The 21,332-nt window shown below is 41.1% G+C and overlaps 2 protein-coding genes across 2 annotated transcripts in view; one reads left to right on the top strand and one right to left on the bottom strand.

The window, feature by feature from the left end:
• The window catches only part of LOC118768486 (putative uncharacterized protein DDB_G0282133), a 389,663-nt gene that overhangs the window by 51,028 nt on the left and 317,303 nt on the right, over positions 1 to 21,332 (top strand). The gene's annotated exons all lie outside the window — the stretch shown is intronic.
• The window catches only part of LOC115226294 (eIF-2-alpha kinase activator GCN1), a 156,044-nt gene that overhangs the window by 5,968 nt on the left and 128,744 nt on the right, over positions 1 to 21,332 (bottom strand). Inside the window, exons 42-47 of the mRNA XM_029797282.2 lie at positions 18,440 to 18,583; positions 15,875 to 16,150; positions 11,954 to 12,073; positions 10,267 to 10,497; positions 8,367 to 8,560; positions 7,856 to 8,067 (exon numbers count right to left, since the gene is read on the bottom strand). Of these exons, the coding sequence (XP_029653142.1) occupies positions 7,856 to 8,067; positions 8,367 to 8,560; positions 10,267 to 10,497; positions 11,954 to 12,073; positions 15,875 to 16,150; positions 18,440 to 18,583 (1,177 nt within the window). The remainder of the gene's footprint in view (positions 1 to 7,855; positions 8,068 to 8,366; positions 8,561 to 10,266; positions 10,498 to 11,953; positions 12,074 to 15,874; positions 16,151 to 18,439; positions 18,584 to 21,332) is intronic.

The following is a 21,332-nucleotide window of genomic DNA, read 5'->3' as shown; positions in this document are numbered from 1 at the left end:
AAGAAGCTTGAGAGGCAGTTGGATAGAACCTACACTCGCCTCCTTATGAGAGCTCAAAATCTCTCGTGGAAGCGTCATCCAACCAAAGTACAAATATATGGGAAACTACCACCTGTGTCATCTCTTGTGAAAGGTAGGAGAGTCCAGTTTGCTGGACATTGTTGTAGAGCTGAAAAAGAAGTAATCTCTACTCTTCTCCTCTGGAAGCCATCTACTCGCGATACCAGAGGGCGCACGCTCTCCTACCCTGATCTAATCTCCAGGGATACAGGCATCCAGCAACAGGACCTCCGTAATGCCATGATGGACTATGAAGTCTGGTGTAGCATGGTAAATTCCATTGTCTCGACCATGGTCGAACAATGATGATGATGGTATATATATATATATATATACATACATATATACCATCTCTTGTGAAAGGTAGGAGAGTTCAGTTTGCTGGACATTGTTGTAGAGCAGAAAACAAGGTAATTTCTACTCTTCTCCTCTGGAAGCCATCTGCTCGCAATACCAGAGGGCGCACACTCTCCTACCCTGATGTAATCTCCAGGGATACAGGCATCCAGCAACAGGACCTCCGTAATGCCATGATGGACCGTGAAGTCTAGCGTAGCATGGTAAATTCCATTGTCTCGACCACGGTCGAACAATGATGATGATGGTCAGTTGTGTGGCAAGTCAGCTCCTGTCAAACCGTCCAACACATGCCAGCATGAAAAACGGATGATGATGCAGTTCTCTCATGCTTCACACACCAGCAACAGCATCATCATCATCATCCACCACCATGGATCAGATGGGATTTGTTGAGGTAGATCCTTAACAACCAGATGCCCTTCCTGTCACTAACCCTCACCAATGGGGATGTGAATATAATCTATAAATGTGTGCGTCTTTTCATATATATGTATGAGTGTGTATCATCATTGTTTAACGTCCATCTTCCATGTATGTATGGTGGATAGGACACTTGACAGGAGCCAGCCACATAGAAAACTATACACACACATATATTACATATATATATATACATATATATATATTATATATATATATACATACATATATATATATATATTATATATACATACATATATATATAGTATATACATACATATATATATTATATATATACATACCTATATATATATATATATATAGTATATATATAGTATATATATATACATACATATATGTATGTATATATATATACATATATATATATATAGTATATATATATACATACATATATATAGTATATATATACATACATATATATATAGTATAATATACATATATATATATATATATATATACATACATATATATATAGTATATTATATACATACTATATATATAGTATATATATACATACATATATATATAGTATATATATACATACATATATATATAGTATATATATATACATACATATATATATAGTATATATATACATACATATATATATAGTATATATATACATACATATATACATAGTATATAATATACATACATATATCATCATCATCATCATCATCATTTAGCATCCGTTTTCCATGCTAGCATGGGTTGGACGGTTCTACTGGGGTCTGTGAAGCCAGAAGGCTTCATCAGGCCCAGTCAAATCTGGCAGTGTTTCTACGGCTGGATGCCCTTCCTAACGCCAACCACTCCGTGAGTGTAGTGGGTGCATTTTACGTGCCACCCGCACTGGTGCCAGACAGAGCTGGCAAACGGCCACGAACGGATGGTGCTTTTTATGTGCCACCGGCACGAGGGCCAGGCGAGGCTGGCAACGGACACAAAACGGGGCGGTGCTGGCAACGGTCGCGAAACGGAAAGTTCTCTTACATGCCACCGGCACTGGTAACACATCTGCAATTTCCATTGATCGATTTCGATTCTGATCCTCACTTGCCTCAATGGGTCTTCACAAGCAGAGTTTCGACATGCCACCGGCACTGGTAGCACATCCGCAATTTCCATTGATCGATTTCGATTCTGATCCTCACTTGCCTCAACACGTCTTCACAAGTAGAGTTTTGTGTCCCAAGAAGGGAAGGTATGCATACGTAGGCTGGCTCCATCCCATGTAGAAGGCCACGGGTTGTGGACTCACTTGTCCTGCCGGGTCTTCTCACGCACAGCACACTTCCAGAGGTCTCGGTCTCTAGTCATTTCCTCAGTGAGACCTAAAGTTCGAAGGTCGTGCTTCACCACCTCGTCCCAGGTTTTCCTGGGTCTGCCTCTTCCACAGGTTCCCTCAACCGCTAGGGTGTGGCACTTTTTCACACAACTATCTTCATCCATTCTCGCCACATGACCATACCAGCGCAACGTCTCTCTTGCACACCACAACTGATGCTTCTTAGGTCCAGCTTTTCTCTCAAGGTACTTACACTCTGCCGAGTGTGAGTACCGGCATTACACATCCATCGGAGCATACTGGCTTCATTTCTAGCGAGCTTACGCATATCCTCAGCAGTCACGGCCCATGTTTCACTGCCATGTAGCATGGCTGTTCGTACACACGCATCATACAGTCTGCCTTTCACTCTGTGCGAGAGGCCTTTTGTCACCAGCAGAGGTAAGAGCTCTCTGAACTTTGACCAAGCTATTCTTACTCTAGCAGTTACACTTTCAGCACACCCGCCCCCCGCTGCTGACTTGGTCACCTAGGTAACGGAAACTATCAACTATTTCTAGTTTTTCTCCCTGGAAAGTGACGGAAGTTGGTCTCAGAGCATTTTCAGTGTTTATTGTTCCTGAGCATCTGCCACATACAAAAACCATCTTCCTAGTTAGCCTTCCTTTGACATTGCTGCACCTCTTATGTGTCCATAGCTTACACTTGGTGCATCTTATAGAGTTTCTACCTACACCTTTTCTACAGATCGAGCAGGCCAACTACCTTAAGGCGTTTGTGATTTGTCTACCTTCCTACTGATTACGACTTTGGTTTTAGCTAGATTGACTCTGAGGCCCTTCGATTCTAATCCTTGTTTCCACACCTGAAACTTCTCCTCCAGTTCTGATAGCGACTCAGCAATTAGAGCAAGGTCATCAGCATAGAGGAGCTCCCAAGGGCATCCTGTCTTGAATTCCTCCGTTATTGCCTGGAGGACTATGATAAATAGGAGGGGGCTGAGTACTGAGCCTTGGTGGACCCCTACCTCTACCTGGAATTCTTCACTGTACTCATTTCCAACCCTCACCCTACTAGCGGCGTCCCTATACATGGCCCGCACAGCTCTCACTAACCATTCATCTATCCCTAGTTTTCTCATTGCCTACCAGATAAGGGATCGGGGGACCCTGTCGAAGGCTTTCTCCATGTCAACAAAAGCCAGGTACAGGGGCTTATCTTTGGCTAGGTATTTCTCCTGCAGCTGCCTTACCAGGAATATAGCATCAGTAGTACTTTTCCCTGGCACAAACCCAAACTGCATCTCATCTAAACTAACTCTCTCTCTAATTAGTTGGGCTATGACCCTCTCCGTAACCTTCATCACCTGGTCCAACAGCTTGATACCTCTGTAGTTATTTGTATCTAGGGCATCACCTTTACCTTTGTAGCAGTTGACTATTATACTGCTACACCAGTCATTGGTATGACCCCTTTGTGTATCACCTGATTAACTATATGGTGACTAGGCTATAGCCGACACTACCAGACATTTTGAGCATCTCTGCAGTGATTCCTGATGGGCCTGGGGCTTTCCCTGTCTTCATGCTTCTATTGCCTTAGCTACCACGGAACTATCAACTCGGATAGCTGGTCCCTCTGTTGGGTCAACATTCGGCAGACTCTCTTTATCCCATTCATTTTCTCATTCAGCAAGCTTTCATAGTGGCATCTCCAAACCTCTCTCTTTGCATCCTCATTTAGCGCAAGTGAACCATCTTCCATGCGAACACACTTCTCTCCTACCACATCACGATTCTCTCTCACACACTGTCTTGCAACACGAAACACCTCCAGTCTTTGGTCCTCACGGCACAGAACATTGGCAAATTTTTTCTTATCTGCTTCCCCTCTGGCTAAATAAACCTGTCTCCTAGCTTCTCTTTTGGCAGTCTGATACAATTCCCTGCTACCCCCATTTTTCCAGACCTTCCAAGCCTGTCTCTTTTCTCTAATAGCCCTGTCTACAATATTGTTCCACCACCACATTATTCTAGGTCGAGAGGGGACTTTGCACCAGCCACAGATCTGGTCAGTGGCTCTCAGCAGGTTGTCCCTTAGAAACGTCCAGCTGTCTTCTACCCCCTGTGATGCTCTATCCCCTTCTACTTCGTCAGAGGCTTCAAGTAATATGTCCCTAAATCTCTGTCCATTTGCAGGATCTTTAAGCTTCCAGATCCTTCTTCTCCATATTTGTCGTCTTCTGGTTGTCCTCCTAGTCCTGATCCTAAAGTCACTAACTACCAGTCTATGTTGTGGGGTACATTCTTCACCTGGGAAGGTTTTGGCATTTATAAGCAGCCATCTCTCCCTTTGCCTTGTAAGGATGTAGTCAATTTGGCTGGTATGTTGGCCCGATTGGTAAGTGACTAGGTGGCTGGTAGGTTTCCTGAAGTTAGTGTTGCAAATCATAAGATTATTTGCATCGCAGAACTCCAGCAGCCTGGTTCCCTCCTCGTTGCGGGAGCCATAGCCATAGCCTCCATGTACGCCATGGAAGCCCCCAGCATGTCGTCCAACGTGACCATTGAAGTCACCAGCCACAAAGATAAGGTCTCTGTCGTTCGTCAATGAGGTAGTCTGCAGTAGAGTGTCATAGAATTGGTCTTTCTGTCCATCGGTAGCCCCGACTGAGGAGCATAGGCTGATATAATGGTTGCTAAACTATGATGAAGCACTAATCTAATCTTAAGTATTCTGTCACTTACTCTGATTACCTCAATTACTTTATCTACCCATTTCTCAGCGATAAGTATACCCACGCCACCAACCCCGTCAGTGTTCCCTGCCCAGAAAATCTTGTACCTGTGTTCCTTGCCTGTGAGGAACCTAGCTGATCCTCCTCTCCACCTTATTTCTTGCATGCAACATATATCCACACATCTCCGTTCAAGCATCTCGACTATCTCACCAGCCTACCTTTCAGAGTGCCAACGTTGAGGGTGCCAACCCTGAGGGTGTGGAAGGCATGGCTCTAGAAACCCTGGGACGGTGGACAGTAGCTTCGTGTACCTGAAAAGAAAGCTCGCATTTGGCAGAATTCATGTGCAAGAAATGAAGTAGTAAAGTAGCCTTCAGTACAACCTGCATAACGCTAGCCTTTCATATTTTGCACTGTATGAACATTACCTTACATAGGTCGAGACTAGGGGTAGGGAGGGGTAGGGATGGTGAGCATTTGCAGTCTTCATGGGAAGCAACCCCGGAATGGAAGAGAATAGGAACTTCCGGCATGCGTGGTGGGGGTGGGAGGGCGGGTGCACCGTAGCTGAGTAAAGAGGTTCTGTTAATCGTGAGCTAGCAAATGGGTTTGTATGAATCGGGAGACAATGCTAAACGAAAAATTGAAAAATTGAAAAATCAGAGTGGCTATGAACCTGGAGACAAGTCTAAACGAAAAAAAAAAATGTTTGAGCTAGACAGGGTAATGAGGGAATACTACATATATATATTATATATATACATACATATATACATAGTATATATATACATACATATATATAGTATATATATACATACATACATATATATATAGTATATATATACATACATATATATATTATATATATACTTACATATATACATACATATATATATATACATATATATACATATATATATATAACATACATATATATATTATATATATACATACATTATATATATATATATACATATATATATATATCATACATATATATATATATAATACATATATATATATACATACATATATACATATATATATATATATACATACATACATATATATAAATTGATGAATGAATTATTCTTTGTCTACCCTTAACATGGAAAATTCAATAAAGAGTTACCAGGGTAGCAAAATTCACGCAAGTAACACGGATGAAGCGACCTATTCAAAGGTAGAAACTCCAGGTTAATGTGCAGTAATTTGTGTAGTATAAGTAAATAAATGGAGTTGAATGAAGATGTTATTGAAATCCTTTTACTTTCGACATATGTTTCGAAGACAACATTAGTTTTATTCCAAAGGAATAAACGGTGTAAAATACAATCTTCCCATCAGGAAAGAAAGAGAGCCTATCTCAACAACAAGACATTATAACAAATACGATGACTGCCTACATGATAAACAGAACGTTATTAAGTATTTAAAAAAAACGTTAGTAGATTTGACGTCAAAGGTAGATACTAGAAAGAGAAGGGTTAAAGAAATAATAAGTAGAGAACAAATAAAGAGGGATATGTTGGTTGAAAAAACGATCAAAGACTTGGAAGTAGATTTCTCTATAGAAGTAAAGTGCAAGTTAAACTAACTGTTCAAACTATAAAGACTGGCGAAATCACTTATATGAGTTAAAGGTATGTTTCTGCCAGTGTTTACATTTGTAAGATCGCTTTATGAGTGTGTTAACAAGGTGATTCTTAGAGAAGAGAATATGGAAGAGTTCAGAGTTGCAAATGTTACAAAATCTCTTGCCCTTATCATAAGGAAAAGATACGAACAGGATGAACCAATCTAACTTAAAATCTTTATTGTTGTCTTTAAGATGCCAAACCAATTTACTTAGCCCTGTGCTATGGCGTTTTCTGCTATCCCTAAATGATGAATAATGATTTGAAATTCTCTTAGATAACTGGGAAGAGGATGCGCCTATGTAGAAGTAGACATCGGTACCGGAAGAAATTTTACACTGGTATATAGCATTTTCTTTCATTCCTGATGAGAAGATTGCATTTTACACCGTTTATTCCTTTGGAATAAATCCAATGTTGTCTTCGAAACATATGTTGAAAGTAAAAGAATTTCAATAACATCTTCGTTCAACTCCATTTATATACATATATATATACATAAATATATATACATACATATATATGCATATATATATTTATATATATATACATATATATATACATATATATATACATATATATATTTATATATATATACATATATATATACATATATATATATTTATATATATATACATATATATAAGATCTGATTGTAAAGTAGTAGGATTGTTGCTACGGTAACAGAGCTAAAGTACGCAGAATGAAGTTGCTTGGCACAGATTGCCCTTGAATGTTGAACTGTTATGGGTTAAGGGGACAACTTTGAGGGGGATTAAATGCTGTAGTTTTCTTTTTAATAACACCAGTCTCAGTACTTTCTCATCAGACCTTGTACACATGCATATGTGTGTGTGTGTGTGTTGCATATATATATATGTGTGTGTGTGTGTGTGTGTGTATATGTATACATGTATGTGTGTGTGTGTGATGCATATATGTCTGTGTGTGTATGTATACATCTGTGTGTTGCATATATATATGTGTGTGTGTATATGTATACATGTGTGTGTGTTGCATATATGTCTGTGTGTGTGTGTATGTATACATGTGTGTGTTGCATATATATATATATGTGTGTGTGTGTGTATATGTATACATGTGTGTGTGTATATGTATACATGTGTGTGTGTTGCATATATATGCCTGTGTACGTGTATGTATACATGTGTGTGTGTTGCATATATATGTCTGTTTGTGTGTGTTGCATATATATGTCTGTGTGTGTGTATGTATACATGCGTGTGTGTGTATATGTATACATGTGTGTGTGTGTTGCATATACATGTGTGTGTGTGTGTACACTTCACACCAGCTGCCACTTCTTACCCATCAAATGGCTATTCATCATGTCAGTGAAATCACTGTCTGGCAATGTAACAGTCAGGGCCCCAAGGCAGCCAGCTGCAATCAGGCGTGTCGTGTCCTCAGGGCTGTTCAACAACCGTAGCAGGGTCCCGCTCAGTGTCTTTCGAAGATTGTCGCTTATCTTTCCCTTTGATCCACCCACACAGTTCCGCAGAGCCTGCAATGTTGTGTCCCTGGAAAATAAACAAGGATTGGTGAGAGAGAGATTAAGGGCTGCTGAACAGCAAAGGATAAATTAGATAATGTTGTCCCAAATACACTATGTCTGAACAAAAACAAACAGGATGGTCACAGCTGGAACGTCTTTGACCGTAGGTCAGTTGGATCAGGACTGACTTTGGGCTAAACAACAAGGAACGACACATTAAATGATGTCTTCCTAGGTACACTATGACCGAATAAAAGAGGGGATGGTTAGATCTGTGAGCTGGGGCTAAGCAACAAGGAAGGGCAGATGAAGGATGGTACTCACCTGATGCTGGTATCGTCTGTGGTTTTGATGTTTGTATGTAACTCGGTGATGAGAGGTTCCACCCGAGTATGTATCACAATGAGGCCCCCCATGGCAGATGCTGCTCTTAACCTCACCGTGCGGTTGGCATCATTGAGGGCCTTCGTGAACGTTGTCTGTAACTGAGGTAGGAATGGCTTCATGATTGCGCCGACCTGTAAAATGCAGAAATTGAGAGGTGGTGGTCATGTAACGGAAGTGTGGTGTATATCAGACGAGTGTGTGTGAGACGTTTTGAGTATATAGAAGGGTGGAAGGTATATGAGGTACTATCACAAAGCTCCTGCACTCATCCTCTTTATCATCGTCGTTTAACGTCCGTTTTCCATGCTGGCATGGGTTGGACTAGATATGTTTAATAAAGAATGACTTATTTACCCAAGCTCTAACATCTCCTTCAAAATAGTCACCTTGCACAGCAATACACCTGTCCCAGCATTCCTGTCACTTTGGGAATCTGTCCTGGAAGTTATTTCTCGTATCCAAGTCAAGAATCTTCTGTGATTTGCTCTGGATCTCAACAATGATGTTAAAACAAGACTTTAGAGCTGCATATTCATCTTGGGGAAGGGATGTGTAGCGATAGCTGGATAATTGAATGATCTCCCTTGCAAGAAAGATTATAGAGTAACCTCCCTTTACTAAGTTTCTTGAAGCATCTGTGTCATGAGACATGGTTCTTAATTAAGAAGCTTAGCGTTTCTCTTGGAAGTTTCAAGAATGTCTAGCATTGCATTAATAAAAAACAGCTAGCTAACCCTGATCTTTGCTTCTTAGTTGATTAGACTTAGAGCCATTCACGTCATTGCTGTGTCCGTCTATTTCTCTATGCCACATGACTGAAAAACAACCACTTAGCTGTTATTTCTATATCTTCTACCTCTGAACTTTCTTGCATAGATTCTACAGTTTGATTATGTATCGTCATCGACCAGGAAATAAAAAATAATTTTATGTAGTAAATATACAGTTCTTGAATTTATTCCTCATCTCTATATGAACTCTTGTAACAATATATATGCAGCCACATCAACACCTGGAACTGTCTATATATAACCACTACAGATGGAAGTCTGCAGGTACTAAATCTGGTGAATAAGGCAAGTACAGAAGCGATACCATGCTTTTGGGAAGAAACTCAGAAGGTGAGGGGAGCTTGGTGAAAGGGTGCACTGTTGTCCAGAATTCAGTTCTTCATGCTGTATAGATCTGGTCACTTTCGTTGGATGTCCTCCCTCAAACGCTTCAAAACGCTGCAGTGGAACTCTGTTGGTGCACTACGGAACTAGTTGGAGAAGCTTTTTGGTACCCCACCTCATGGGAGTGTGCGTTTGTGATGTGTATATATACATACAGATGCAGGTATAGACGCTTGTGATTAACGAGTTTGTTTTACAACCAAATGGTTTCAGGTTCAGTCCCATGGCATGGCACCTTGGGCAAGGGTCTTTCACTATAGCCCTAGGCAAACCAAAACCTTATTAAGAAATTTGCTTGATGGAAATTGAAATAAGTGAATCACTGTCATCATCATTTTAAAATTCACCATTCTGTTTCCATAGAAATGGATTGATGCAGCTTTTTCTAAGAGAGTAGGGACAGGAAGAGAGCTAGAGGGGGTGAGGAGAGGAGTGGGGATGGAGCAGAGCTAAAGAGGGCAGAGAGCTAGAGGAGATTGAGAGGGGTGGGGATGGGGTAAAGCTAGAGAGGGTGGGGAGAGGAAGAGAGCAGGGAGAGAGGTAAAGCTAGAGAAGATAAGGGAGAAGAGGGAGTGCTAGAGAAGGGAGGAGAGAGAAAGAAACCTATCTCGCCATGGGAAGCATCTTGACCAGTGGTCAAACTCCTCCATTTATAGACTTACCTTATTCAACAGAAGGTTCAATGTCTCCAGAACTGCAACTTTCACATTGCAAGGGTAGCGGTCACCCAGGATACGAATGAGTGGTCCAGTGATGTTGATGACCGATGGTGAGAGGGCCGGAGCACTGGTCAGCTGAATGATTTCACCAAGACCCTCGGCAGACATTTCCTTCAGTTCAGGGCTGCCGTGTAGAATACCTTCACGGAAAATTGGCAGTAAAGGGCTGATGCTCTGCAGGGAAGACAAAAAGAAACAGCTTCAATATAATACACACACACACACACAGGCACACACACACACAGGCGCGCGCACACACACACACACAGAGGCACACTGTTGGTTACGACAATGAGTGTTCCAGATGATCTGATCAATGGAACAGCCTGCTCATGAAATTATTTTGCAAGTGGCTGAGTACTCCACAGACATGTGTACCCTTAACGTTGTTCTGAAGGAGATTTCTGCATGGCATAGAATGTGACAAGGCTGGTCCCTTTGATTTATAGGTCTAACTCACTTTTGCCAGCTGAGTGGACAGGAGCAATGTGGAATAAAGTGTCTTGCTCAAGGATGTGATATATCACTAGGAATTGACCTCACAACCTTTTGACTGAGAGCTGAACACTCCTAACCACTAAGCCATGTGTCTTTACAAATACCTTGCTATTAAAGGGCCCAACCCCAACAACACACACATTTGTTTTAGGTCTTCTACCCATTTGAATTCGGTTATACACCAGATAACAGGTTAAGTCTTATGTTCCGAAATTTAAATTTTGAATTTGTTTTAATTATTGAATGTGTCTGTGTTTGTGCCCCCACCACCATTAATTGACAACTGATGTTGGTGTGTTTGCGTCCTTGTAATTTAGCTGTTCAGTGGAAGAGAATGATAGAATAAGCACCAGGCTTATAGGGAATAAGTCCATGGGTTCGTTTCTTCAACTAAAAGGCAGTGCTCCAGCATGGCCACTGCCAAATGACTAAAAGAAAACCAGAAAAACGTTCCGCACTACTAAACCAAGAAGGTTCTCTGAATATGTACAATGTATTTTAAGGTTAAACAGTAATTCCGTTTACGTTTGCATAACTGAGATATTTTGACTGGATTATTTAGTTATCAGTTTTACACTTCTTTCTATATTTTGTAACTGTTGCAATATACTTCTCTACTATAGGAACAAGTCCTGGAATTTTTGTGGTGAGGGGGCCAGTTGATTACATCGCTGCTTAATTTATTGGATGAAAGGGAAAGTTGACCTCCGCAGAATTTGAACTCAGAATATAAAGACAGACAAAATACCTATTTCTTTACTACCCACAAGCCGCTAAACACTGAGGAGACAAACAAGGACAGAAAGATGGATTAAGTCGATTATATCGACTCCAGTGCATAACTGGTACTTAATTTATCGACCCTGGAAGGATGAAAGGCAAAGTCAACCTCGACAGAATTTGAACTCAGAACGTAAAGAACCACGAAATACCGCTAAGTATTTCGCCCTAAACTGTCACAATAGAGAAATATTTCTCATGGCTCCTGCACACAATTTACACATGCTTACATTTTTTATAAATTTCCATGAATTTTTCAGGCTAGTAAATAATAATAGACAAAACTGTGACACACAGACAGTCTGGTGTATAATAATGGGTCAGTGAGGTTGAGATGAGGTGGACAACTTACCTTCCCACTGAGGCAGAAGCCAGGTAATTCCTTACCCGTCCCTTTGTAATCTGATGTAGCGAATCGGATGGCCTGACGTATCTGTTGGATTGTCTCGCCAGTGTCCATGTTCTTTAGATCCTGCAAGAAGAGAAATATTTTATTTATATACACACACACACAAAATCATGCATTACTGTATTCATACGGTTCTGAAGAACCAATTACTGGTGCTGTTACATAATATGCCATACACAATAAACATGACTAATTCTTCATTATCACCAATGTCTACAGACATGATGTTTGATTGGTCAATTGAAGTTGATGAAACAATTGTAAACCATGGAGTAAACATTATTCCATTAGGCACAAGTCCTGAAATTTTTTGGGGGGAGAGGGCCAGTCAATTAGATTGACCTCAGTATGCAACCAGTACTTAATTTATCGATCCCAAAAGGATGAAAGGCAAAGTCAACCTCGACAGAATTTGAACTCAGAACGTAAAGAACCACGAAATATCGCCCTTCACTCATTTTGGAGAGGGTGGCTGGGAAAGTAGGATGTGCTGAGCCAAAGGAGAACCAGAAACCAAACGTGATGTCTAACAGTTTTATGCTGAAGTGAAAGAGTTGTATGGAAGAGGACTTGTTTTGGACAACAAGCAAAGCATTCCGTGACTGAATCTGTTGTTTATCCTGTGAAACTGAAGTTGTGCCATACTTATTAGGAAGCTACCTTCATGGTAACTGTTAATTTTTAGCTGCCAGGGCTGGAAGAAAGGACACCCCCTACTGCCTTGTCTTCCTCCAATGTAAGTTTTCAACTTTTGTAAGTCAACAAGAGTGGAACAGTAAGAACAAAGAAGGAATTTCAAAGGGATAACAGTGTGGGTGGGAAAAGTGGGCACAGGAGTCAGTGCAGGGTTTGATACAACGAAGCTGATGAGAAAAAGAAAGGGAATATCTGATTGAAGACAACATGAAGCTTCTTAAGAGCAGAGGCCATTACAGTAGAAGTTGAAAAGGCAGAGAGGAGACTCAACACACCTCTGGGCAAGACCCTGGAGTATGCCTAGAAGTCTAGTGGCCCCTTTTCTGGTAATCTAGGGTGTGTGTGTACAGCAGAAGCATTGTCCCAGATGATTGAAAGAAAGACTCCATTGTGGGCCTCAGCTGTGTGTTTAATAAAGAATGAATAATGGTTAGGGGATGAGGTATCTTCTGGCTGTAAAGAGAAGGGGCCTAGCCTTTGAGGCGTAGCCCTAGCGATGGTAAGGATGTGCTTTTGTCAGGTGTGGTAGAGACAATCGTTTACAAGCGTCACATGGTGTCAAGATAAGGAGAGACGAAGATACAGACAGAGGCACGGGTTTCTTTCAGTTTACCAAAATCCATTCTCAAAGATTTGGTCAGGCTGGGGCTAAAATAGAAGACACTTGTGCAAGGTGCCAGACAGTGGGACTGAACCTGGAACCATGTGATCGGGAAACAAACATTTTACCCACACCAACACCTGCATATACATGTGTGTATGTGTGTGAGTGTATGCGTGTGTTTATGTATGTATATATATATGTGTGTGTGTGTGTGTGACTGCTGAGGACGTGTAAGCTCGCAAGGAATGAATCCAGTAGGCTCCGATGGATGTGTAATGTCAGTGTGCATACTCGACAGAGTGTAGGTACCTTGAGAGAAAAGTTGGACCTAAGAAGCATCAGATGGGGTGTGCAAGAGAGACAACTGTGCTTGTATGGTCATGTGGTGAGAATGGATGAGGACAGCTGTGTGAAAAAGTGCCACACCATAGCGGTTGAGGAAAAGGTAGACCCAGGAAGACCTGAGATGAAGTGGTGAAGCATGACCTTCAAACTTTAGGCCTCACCAAGGAAATGACTAGTGACCGTGACTTTAGGAAATATGCCGTGCGTGAGAAGACTCGGCAAACCAAATGAGACCATAACCTCATGGCCTATGCCAAAGGTGTAACCAGCCCACTTATGCATACCTTTTCCTTCTTTGGATGACTTAAACTCTGCTTGCGAAGACCTGTTGATGCAAGTGAAATCAAATCAAAATCAAGATCAAATTCGATGACTGGCGTTCGTGCCGGCAGGGTGCAAAGACCACCATACGATCATTGACAGAGTGGCTAACCGGCTTCCGTACCAGTGGCACATAAAAGGGCACCATTCGAGCGTGATCGTTACGAACATCGCCTTACTGGCACCTGTGCTGGTGGTATGTGTAAAAAGATTCGAGCGAGGTGGGTGCCAGTTCCGCCTGACTGGCCCCCGTGCTGGTGGCACGTAAAAAGCACCCACTACACTCTCGGAGTGGTTGGCGTTAGGAAGGGCATCCAGCTGCAGAAACTGCCAGATCAAGATTGGAGTCTGGTGCAGCGATCTGGTTTGCCAGCCCTCAGTCAAAATCGTCCAACCCATGACAGCATGGAAAGCGGACGTTAAACGATGATGATGATGATATATATGTATATATCACCAACATTGAATGTCCGTTTTCCATGCTGGGATTGATTTGACAGAAGCTGCATCTGGTTCCTGTTTTCTGTTTTGGCTTCTACAACTCGGTGCCTTTCTAAATGCCAACCACTCCAGAATGGACTGGGTGCTTTTTACATGGCACCTTGGGTTTAGGATCTCAATTCTGCTGTGTGGGTGTGTATGTGTATATGTGTGTGTGTATATGTATATATATATATGTATGTGTGTGAAGATTATGTGTGTACATATATATTAAGTATGCTTCAGATCCAAGCATTTTGGAAAACGGAATGTTTACTACACACACAAATATATGCACACTTGGGTGTGTGTGTGTGTGTGTATATATACACAACACACATATATATATAAAAACACAGATGCTCACACAGAAATATATATTCATTCTCTCTCTCTCTCTCAACTTACCTTTTGTCCCTCCATTGTTTGACCACCTCCAATCACCTTCCTTGGGCTTTCCATCAAACTTTTCACCTTCCCCCACTAAATGAGCACATTCCATCTCACAAAAAATAGAAATCAACCAAGCTTTATACCCAGCTAAACTCAATGAAGCTTTACTTAGCTAAACCCCATCAAGCTTTAATCATCTACACTCCATCAGGCTGTACTCAGCTAAACTCAATGAAGCTTTACTTAACCCCACCAAGCCTTACTTAGCTAAACCCCATCAAGCTTTATCATCTACACTCCACCAGGCTGTACTCAGCTAAACTCAATGAAGCTTTACTTAACCCCACCAAGCCTTACTTAGCTAAACCCCATCAAGCTTTAATCATCTACACTCCACCAGGCTGTACTCAGCTAAACTCAATGAAGCTTTACTTAACCCCACCAAGCCTTACTTAGCTAACCCCATCAAGCTTTAATCATCTACACTCCACCAGGCTGTACTCAGCTAAACTCAATGAAGCTTTACTTAACCCCACCAAGCCTTACTTAGCTAAACCCCATCAAGCTTTAATCATCTACACTCCACCAGGCTGTACTCAGCTAAACTCAATGAAGCTTTACTTAACCCCACCAAGCCTTACTTAGCTAAACCCCATCAAGCTTTAATCATCTACACTCCACCAGGCTGTACTCAGCTAAACTTAATGATCTCACTCAACTCCAAACAATCTTATTCAATAAAACCTGACTTCAATCAAATGACCCCTTAACCCCTTCGTTACTGTATTTCTGTTGAAATGCTTTGTGTTTCTTTCAATTAATTTTAAATATAACAAAGAATTTAATAAAATAACTTCGTTATCATTCAGCTAGTGTTAGGAACATAAATTGTGACTAAGGTTTGGTGGAAGATTTTAATTCAAAACTTATGAAAACAAGACATTTGTACTACAGAGCCAGAGCTGGTTTCAGCCGAGTTAGTGACAAAAGGGTTAAAATGATGTCCCACCATGCCCACCACTTACCTTAGCAATGGCATCCAAGCATTTCCAAGACGCTAGCAGCACACGTTCGTCTGAGTGCGTGAAGAGTGCAATGAGCGTGCGTAGCAGCTGAGAGCAACAGGCAGAATAATCAGCCTTTGTCTTGCCACAGAACACTTTCAGAATGCTCACAGCTGCACAACAGGTCTCTGCCGAGCTGTTGGGGTTGTTGGCAGCAGAGAGAAGTTCGGTGAGGATAGTGTTGATTCCAATATCATCGGTGACCGATAAAACCACCGACTCACAGTAGTCCAATTCCTGTAGAAAACCAATATATATATAGTTACATTTATTATTCATATATTACATCTCTACGTGTGTATATATATATCTCTTTACTGCCCAGAAGGGGCTAAACATAGAGGGGACAAACAAGGACAGACGAAGGGATTGAGCCGATTATATCGACCCCAGTGCGAAACTGGTACTTTATTTATCAACCCCGAAAGGATGAAAGGCAAAGTTGACCTCAGCAGAATTTGATCTCAGAACATAGTGGCAGACGAAATACCGCTAAGCATTTCGCCCGGTGCGCTAACGTGTCTGCCAGCCCGCCGCCTTATATACGTGTGTATATATAACACTAGCAGGGTTTGTAAGGGAAATAACTATATAAGCGTTTTTAGAGAGTTACTTCCCTTATATAAAACCGATCGAAAAATGAATTAAAAATGGGGAAAAATGATGGTAAATTTTTTTTAAATCGTAGACTCATCGTAGACGCGCACTAATACCCAGAAGGGCTCAATATGAATCACGACTATAAGATACCCGGTTTTGGTTAAACTGCACCGCAAAATGTGGGAGTAGTTAGGAATCTAAATTGGAGTAGACAGATACACACACAACTACAGTTTAATATATAAAGATATACGTATACAACTTAGATACGTTTCGGTCCAAGATTAGCCAGGCCATGACTAGCCTAATATCACCCTCTGTTAAATCATTTTCAAGTGAAATTGTGGTATCAAGGCCCATTTGAGCAGGGAGTTGTTGAATGAGGTATTGGTGGCTTATTTGGTATCCCTCAAAGAAATTTGTACAGGTTTCATTTAAAGGGGATGGGACCTTTTTCTTCTTTGATTTGTTTTTGGCTAATGTTATATAGAGTAGGGCCCATTTGAGGAGAAGAGATTATATTGCTTTGGGTTTATGTGTTGTGATCCTGAATTGTGTAGGGGTCATACAACACAGCCCTAGCCTTACGTGATTTCTGAACCTAATGTTAAACCTAAGGTTGTTTGGACAATGCTGGTCATATATTGCCCACAATGTGGCTGCCCTTGCATACAAGCCTGTCCCCTACATCCTAACTAAGAGATCCTAACCTTGCAGGCTTGTGGGTGCTGGTGCCGCCTGAAAGCACCTGGTACACTCTGTAAAGGGGTCAGCATTAGGAACCAGGCCAAAACGGATTATGGAGTCAGGGCAGCTGTGGTCAGCTCCAGTTAAACCGTCCAACCCATGCCAGCATGGAAAACATGTCAATTGATGATGATGATGATTGTGCAAACAACGCAGCAACTCATTGCAGCTTTTGACAGGTGCAATAACAATTCTGTCAGCTTGCCACTGTAATAATAATAATAATCCTTTCTACTGGAGGCACAAGACCTCAAATTTGGGGGGAGGGGGACGGTCGATTACATTGACCCCGAAAAGACGAAAGGCAGAATTTGAACTCACAATGTAGCGACAGAGAAAATACCACGAAGCATTTCGTCCAGTATCTTAATGATTCTGCCAGCTCATTGCCTTCAATAGCAATAATAATGGTGGATTCTCTCATCGAAGACGATGAATGAGGGTTCATTAAAAAACCTTCAACAATTCCTAAGCCTTGTGACACCGCATGTGTACCTTGAATCCAGCAGATGCCTTGCACACTTTCTCACAAATGGTACACCTGCATGTATTCGTTGGTTCAAAATGTCTTCTCGAGTGGACAGCGAACCCAGCTTTGCTTCGTGCTTTAAACCTCTCTGTGACACACACAGTCATTGTTTGGTGGATTTTGCTGATGATGCGTTGCTTTCAAATTTGCATGAAGGGCGTCCCTATGACGAAGATGGTTACTTTCAAATTCTCTAGTCTTTAGAAAACACATTTTCCTCCATTTGCTGCGATCCCCTGCTGCACTCTCCCAGGAGCTCAGAGTAATAATAATAATAATAATAATGGTTTCAAATTTTTCCACAAGGGCAACAATTTTGTAGGGAGGGGATGCGTTGATTAGAGTGACCCCAGTGTCTCACTGGTACTTTTATAATTGTTCTAACATAATTGCAAGGCCAGAAATTTGTGGGGACGAGGAGACGCCAATTATACTGACCCCAATATTTAACTGGTACTTTATTTTATCAATTCTGCAGTTATAAAAGGCCAAGTTGAACCTGCAGGATATGAGTGCAGAAGATGCAGAAAAAAATAAAAAGGGGCCATGAGATGAAAATAGAATGAGAGATGTTGCCTGATACTCCAGCGACTCAAGACAACGATGATAACAACAACAACAACGAGAAATGTACAAATGTGGTTGCTCACCTCTTCTTCTCTGGGTGTACCAACTGCACTGCTGAGGGATGAGAGTAGCGCTGGCAAGATCTTTCCTAAGTGTCTGCTCAGTACATCCCCAGCCACAGAAGACAGGAAAGCCAGAGCCCTTGTGTCCACGGGAGGCTTGATCAGCTGAGATCGAAAAGTAATTGGAATAACAAATTAAATAGTTATATCACAATTATACATACACACAAACACGTGTGTATGTGTGTGTGTGTGTGTGTATATGTGTGTATATATATATATATATATATATATATATATATATATATATATATATGTATGTTCTGAATTATATTTTCGTTTTTGATGACAGAAAAATAGGCAAATGAATAGACAAGAAAAAAAAAAAAAATATATATATATACATATAGATATATGAGAGAGAGAGAGAGAGTGCACAGAAGTTGGATGTTAAATGATGATGTGTGTATATGTGTGTGTGTGTATATATATATATATATATATATATATATATATATTTACATAGTATTAAAAAATGTAGAATATTAAGGAGAGCATATCATAATTTCTTAACTTGACGACTGTTTCAGAAAGCTGAGAGTTACATAATTATGGAATGTTCAAAAGGTGTTGGGTATGGAACCAGTAAACAGTCACCGAGAGATTTTACCATAAGTTTGGCCTCCTTCATCAGAATATATACATATAGTTAATCCAAACATGAACAAAGAGAAGACGCGAGGACGTGGAACAAGTATAGTGTTATTGGACGCTCAGGAAAGGGAAGAAAGAAGGAGGATTTAACGTTTCGAGCGGAGCTCTTCGTCAGAAACATAGAAAAAGGAAAGGTCCAAGGAAGGGAAGACGGAGAAAGAAAATCGCCAACGATACACACGCGGTCATATATATATATATATATATATTATATGTAGAAAAATACAAACTGGGACAAGAACGTAAAACATTTAGAAGACGATACAAAAAACACGGACGGGACATTCGAAGCCTTCAATCTTCAGTCAAGAACCGGATCATCCTAGCAATTTCGGCTGATTAATCTTGAGATCACTCCGATCCGGCCAGCCCCAAGGAAAAACTAAGCTATGAGCATTAGATTTCTTGGAAAAAGGATCGAATGTATACGAAACAGGGACAGAAAAACGGATGATGCCACACGAATATAAAATACAAAAAACAATAATGGTAAAAGCAGGACAAAAACAGCAGGTGTCTTACGACTAATAGACAGTACAACTTAGTTTAGCTGGCGTAGTTGGAAAAAATGCCTTTATCGGCAGACGAAGACAACGATGTTCTCACACATACATACACACACACATGCATACATACATTGCAAGTGAATTGGGGTTTATAATGTAGGCCATTGCCTCATGAGGTGTTCACACAGATAGTGGCTATCTGAAAAGTGAATGGGAGGGAATGTCTCCCAGGTGCCACTGCCAGCAAACCATATGTATATATGACAGGCTTCTATTAGTTTCTGTCTACCACATCAATTAACAAGTCTCTAGTCAGTCAGTGGCTGTAGTAGAAAACACTTAGACAAGGTGCCATGCAGTGGGACAGAACCCCAAACCATGTCTTTGGAAAGCAAACAACATACCACTGTCACACCCACCTGCCCGCCTACCGAAACGCTCTCAGATTCAGAAGTCCTTCAGTTTCTCTAAGCCCTGTAAAAGAACTTAGATGGCTGGCCTTTTGTGATACCTTTAAAGCTAGGAATATTTCAACACCCTATTAAATGTACAGGGTGTCCATAAAGTCTTTTTACAATTTAAAAAGTTTATTACAAAGGCAACTGATCTGACATCTGGATCAGACCTGTTCTGTTGTCCTCAGTGGTTTTCACATTTTTTAATCACATTGCATTTTTGTGTTTCAAGCATCCTGCAGATTAAAGAGGCATTTTTTTAACGAACCCCTAAGAAATGGCTACTCCTCAAGAGAAGGTACAATGCGTATCATGGTTTATTGAGACAAAATCAAATACGCAGACTTAACGAAACTACAGAACAAAGTATGGAAGAGATCCACCATGTTGTCCATTAATTCGTGCATGGCACAAGAGATTTGTGGAGACAGGGAGAGTGTTCGATAGAAAAAGGAGTGGGCGACCAAGAACATCTGAGGAAAACATTGATTGCGTAAGAGAAACCTTTTCCCGTTCTCCCACAAAGTCCATCCGTACTGCTGCCAGACAGAGCTACCACGTTCAACAGTAGACAAGGCCCTACACAAGAACCTGCGATTGTACGCTTACCAAGTGCAACTCCTGCAGGCAATCGAACCAGACGAGAAACCAAGATGAAAACAGTTTGCACTTCATATGCTGCAACTAATTTCTGAAGATGAAACATTCCTCAGGTGAGTTTGTTTCAGGGGAACTGAACAAACACAAGGTGAGAATCTGGAGATCAGAAACATCCCCCCCGTGACTAGAGAAGTTCAGTGAGATAGGCCCAAAGTGAATGGCGGGGGGGGGGGGGGGGGGTTATATGCAGTCGAATTATTGGTCCATTTTTCTTCAAAGAGAGATTAATTACTGCAAATGTCTACCTTGACCTTTTGACTGAATATGTGGCACCCCAATTCCAGGACCTTCAACCGACGACCATCGTTTTCCAACAAGATAGTGGCCTACCACATTGGGGGCTGCATGTGTGTGAGTTCCTCAACCAAAAACTTCCAGACCATTGGACTGAAGGAATGGACCAATTTTATAGCCACCACATTCACCAGATATCACACCTCTGGATTGCTTTCTACGGGGCTTTGTCAAAGATATTGTCTATTGAACAAAGAAATGGGACATTACTGTACTAAAGCAAAATACAAGAGTTGTGATTACAACCATTGATGAGGCCATGCTGCAGCAAACATGGCAAGAAAT

The sequence above is a fragment of the Octopus sinensis genome, linkage group LG30, assembly GCF_006345805.1.
Source record: "Octopus sinensis linkage group LG30, ASM634580v1, whole genome shotgun sequence".
NCBI classification, from domain to species: domain Eukaryota; kingdom Metazoa; phylum Mollusca; class Cephalopoda; order Octopoda; family Octopodidae; genus Octopus; species Octopus sinensis.
Note: the sequence above shows the minus strand (reverse complement) of the source record. Positions and strands in the feature narration are given on the sequence as shown.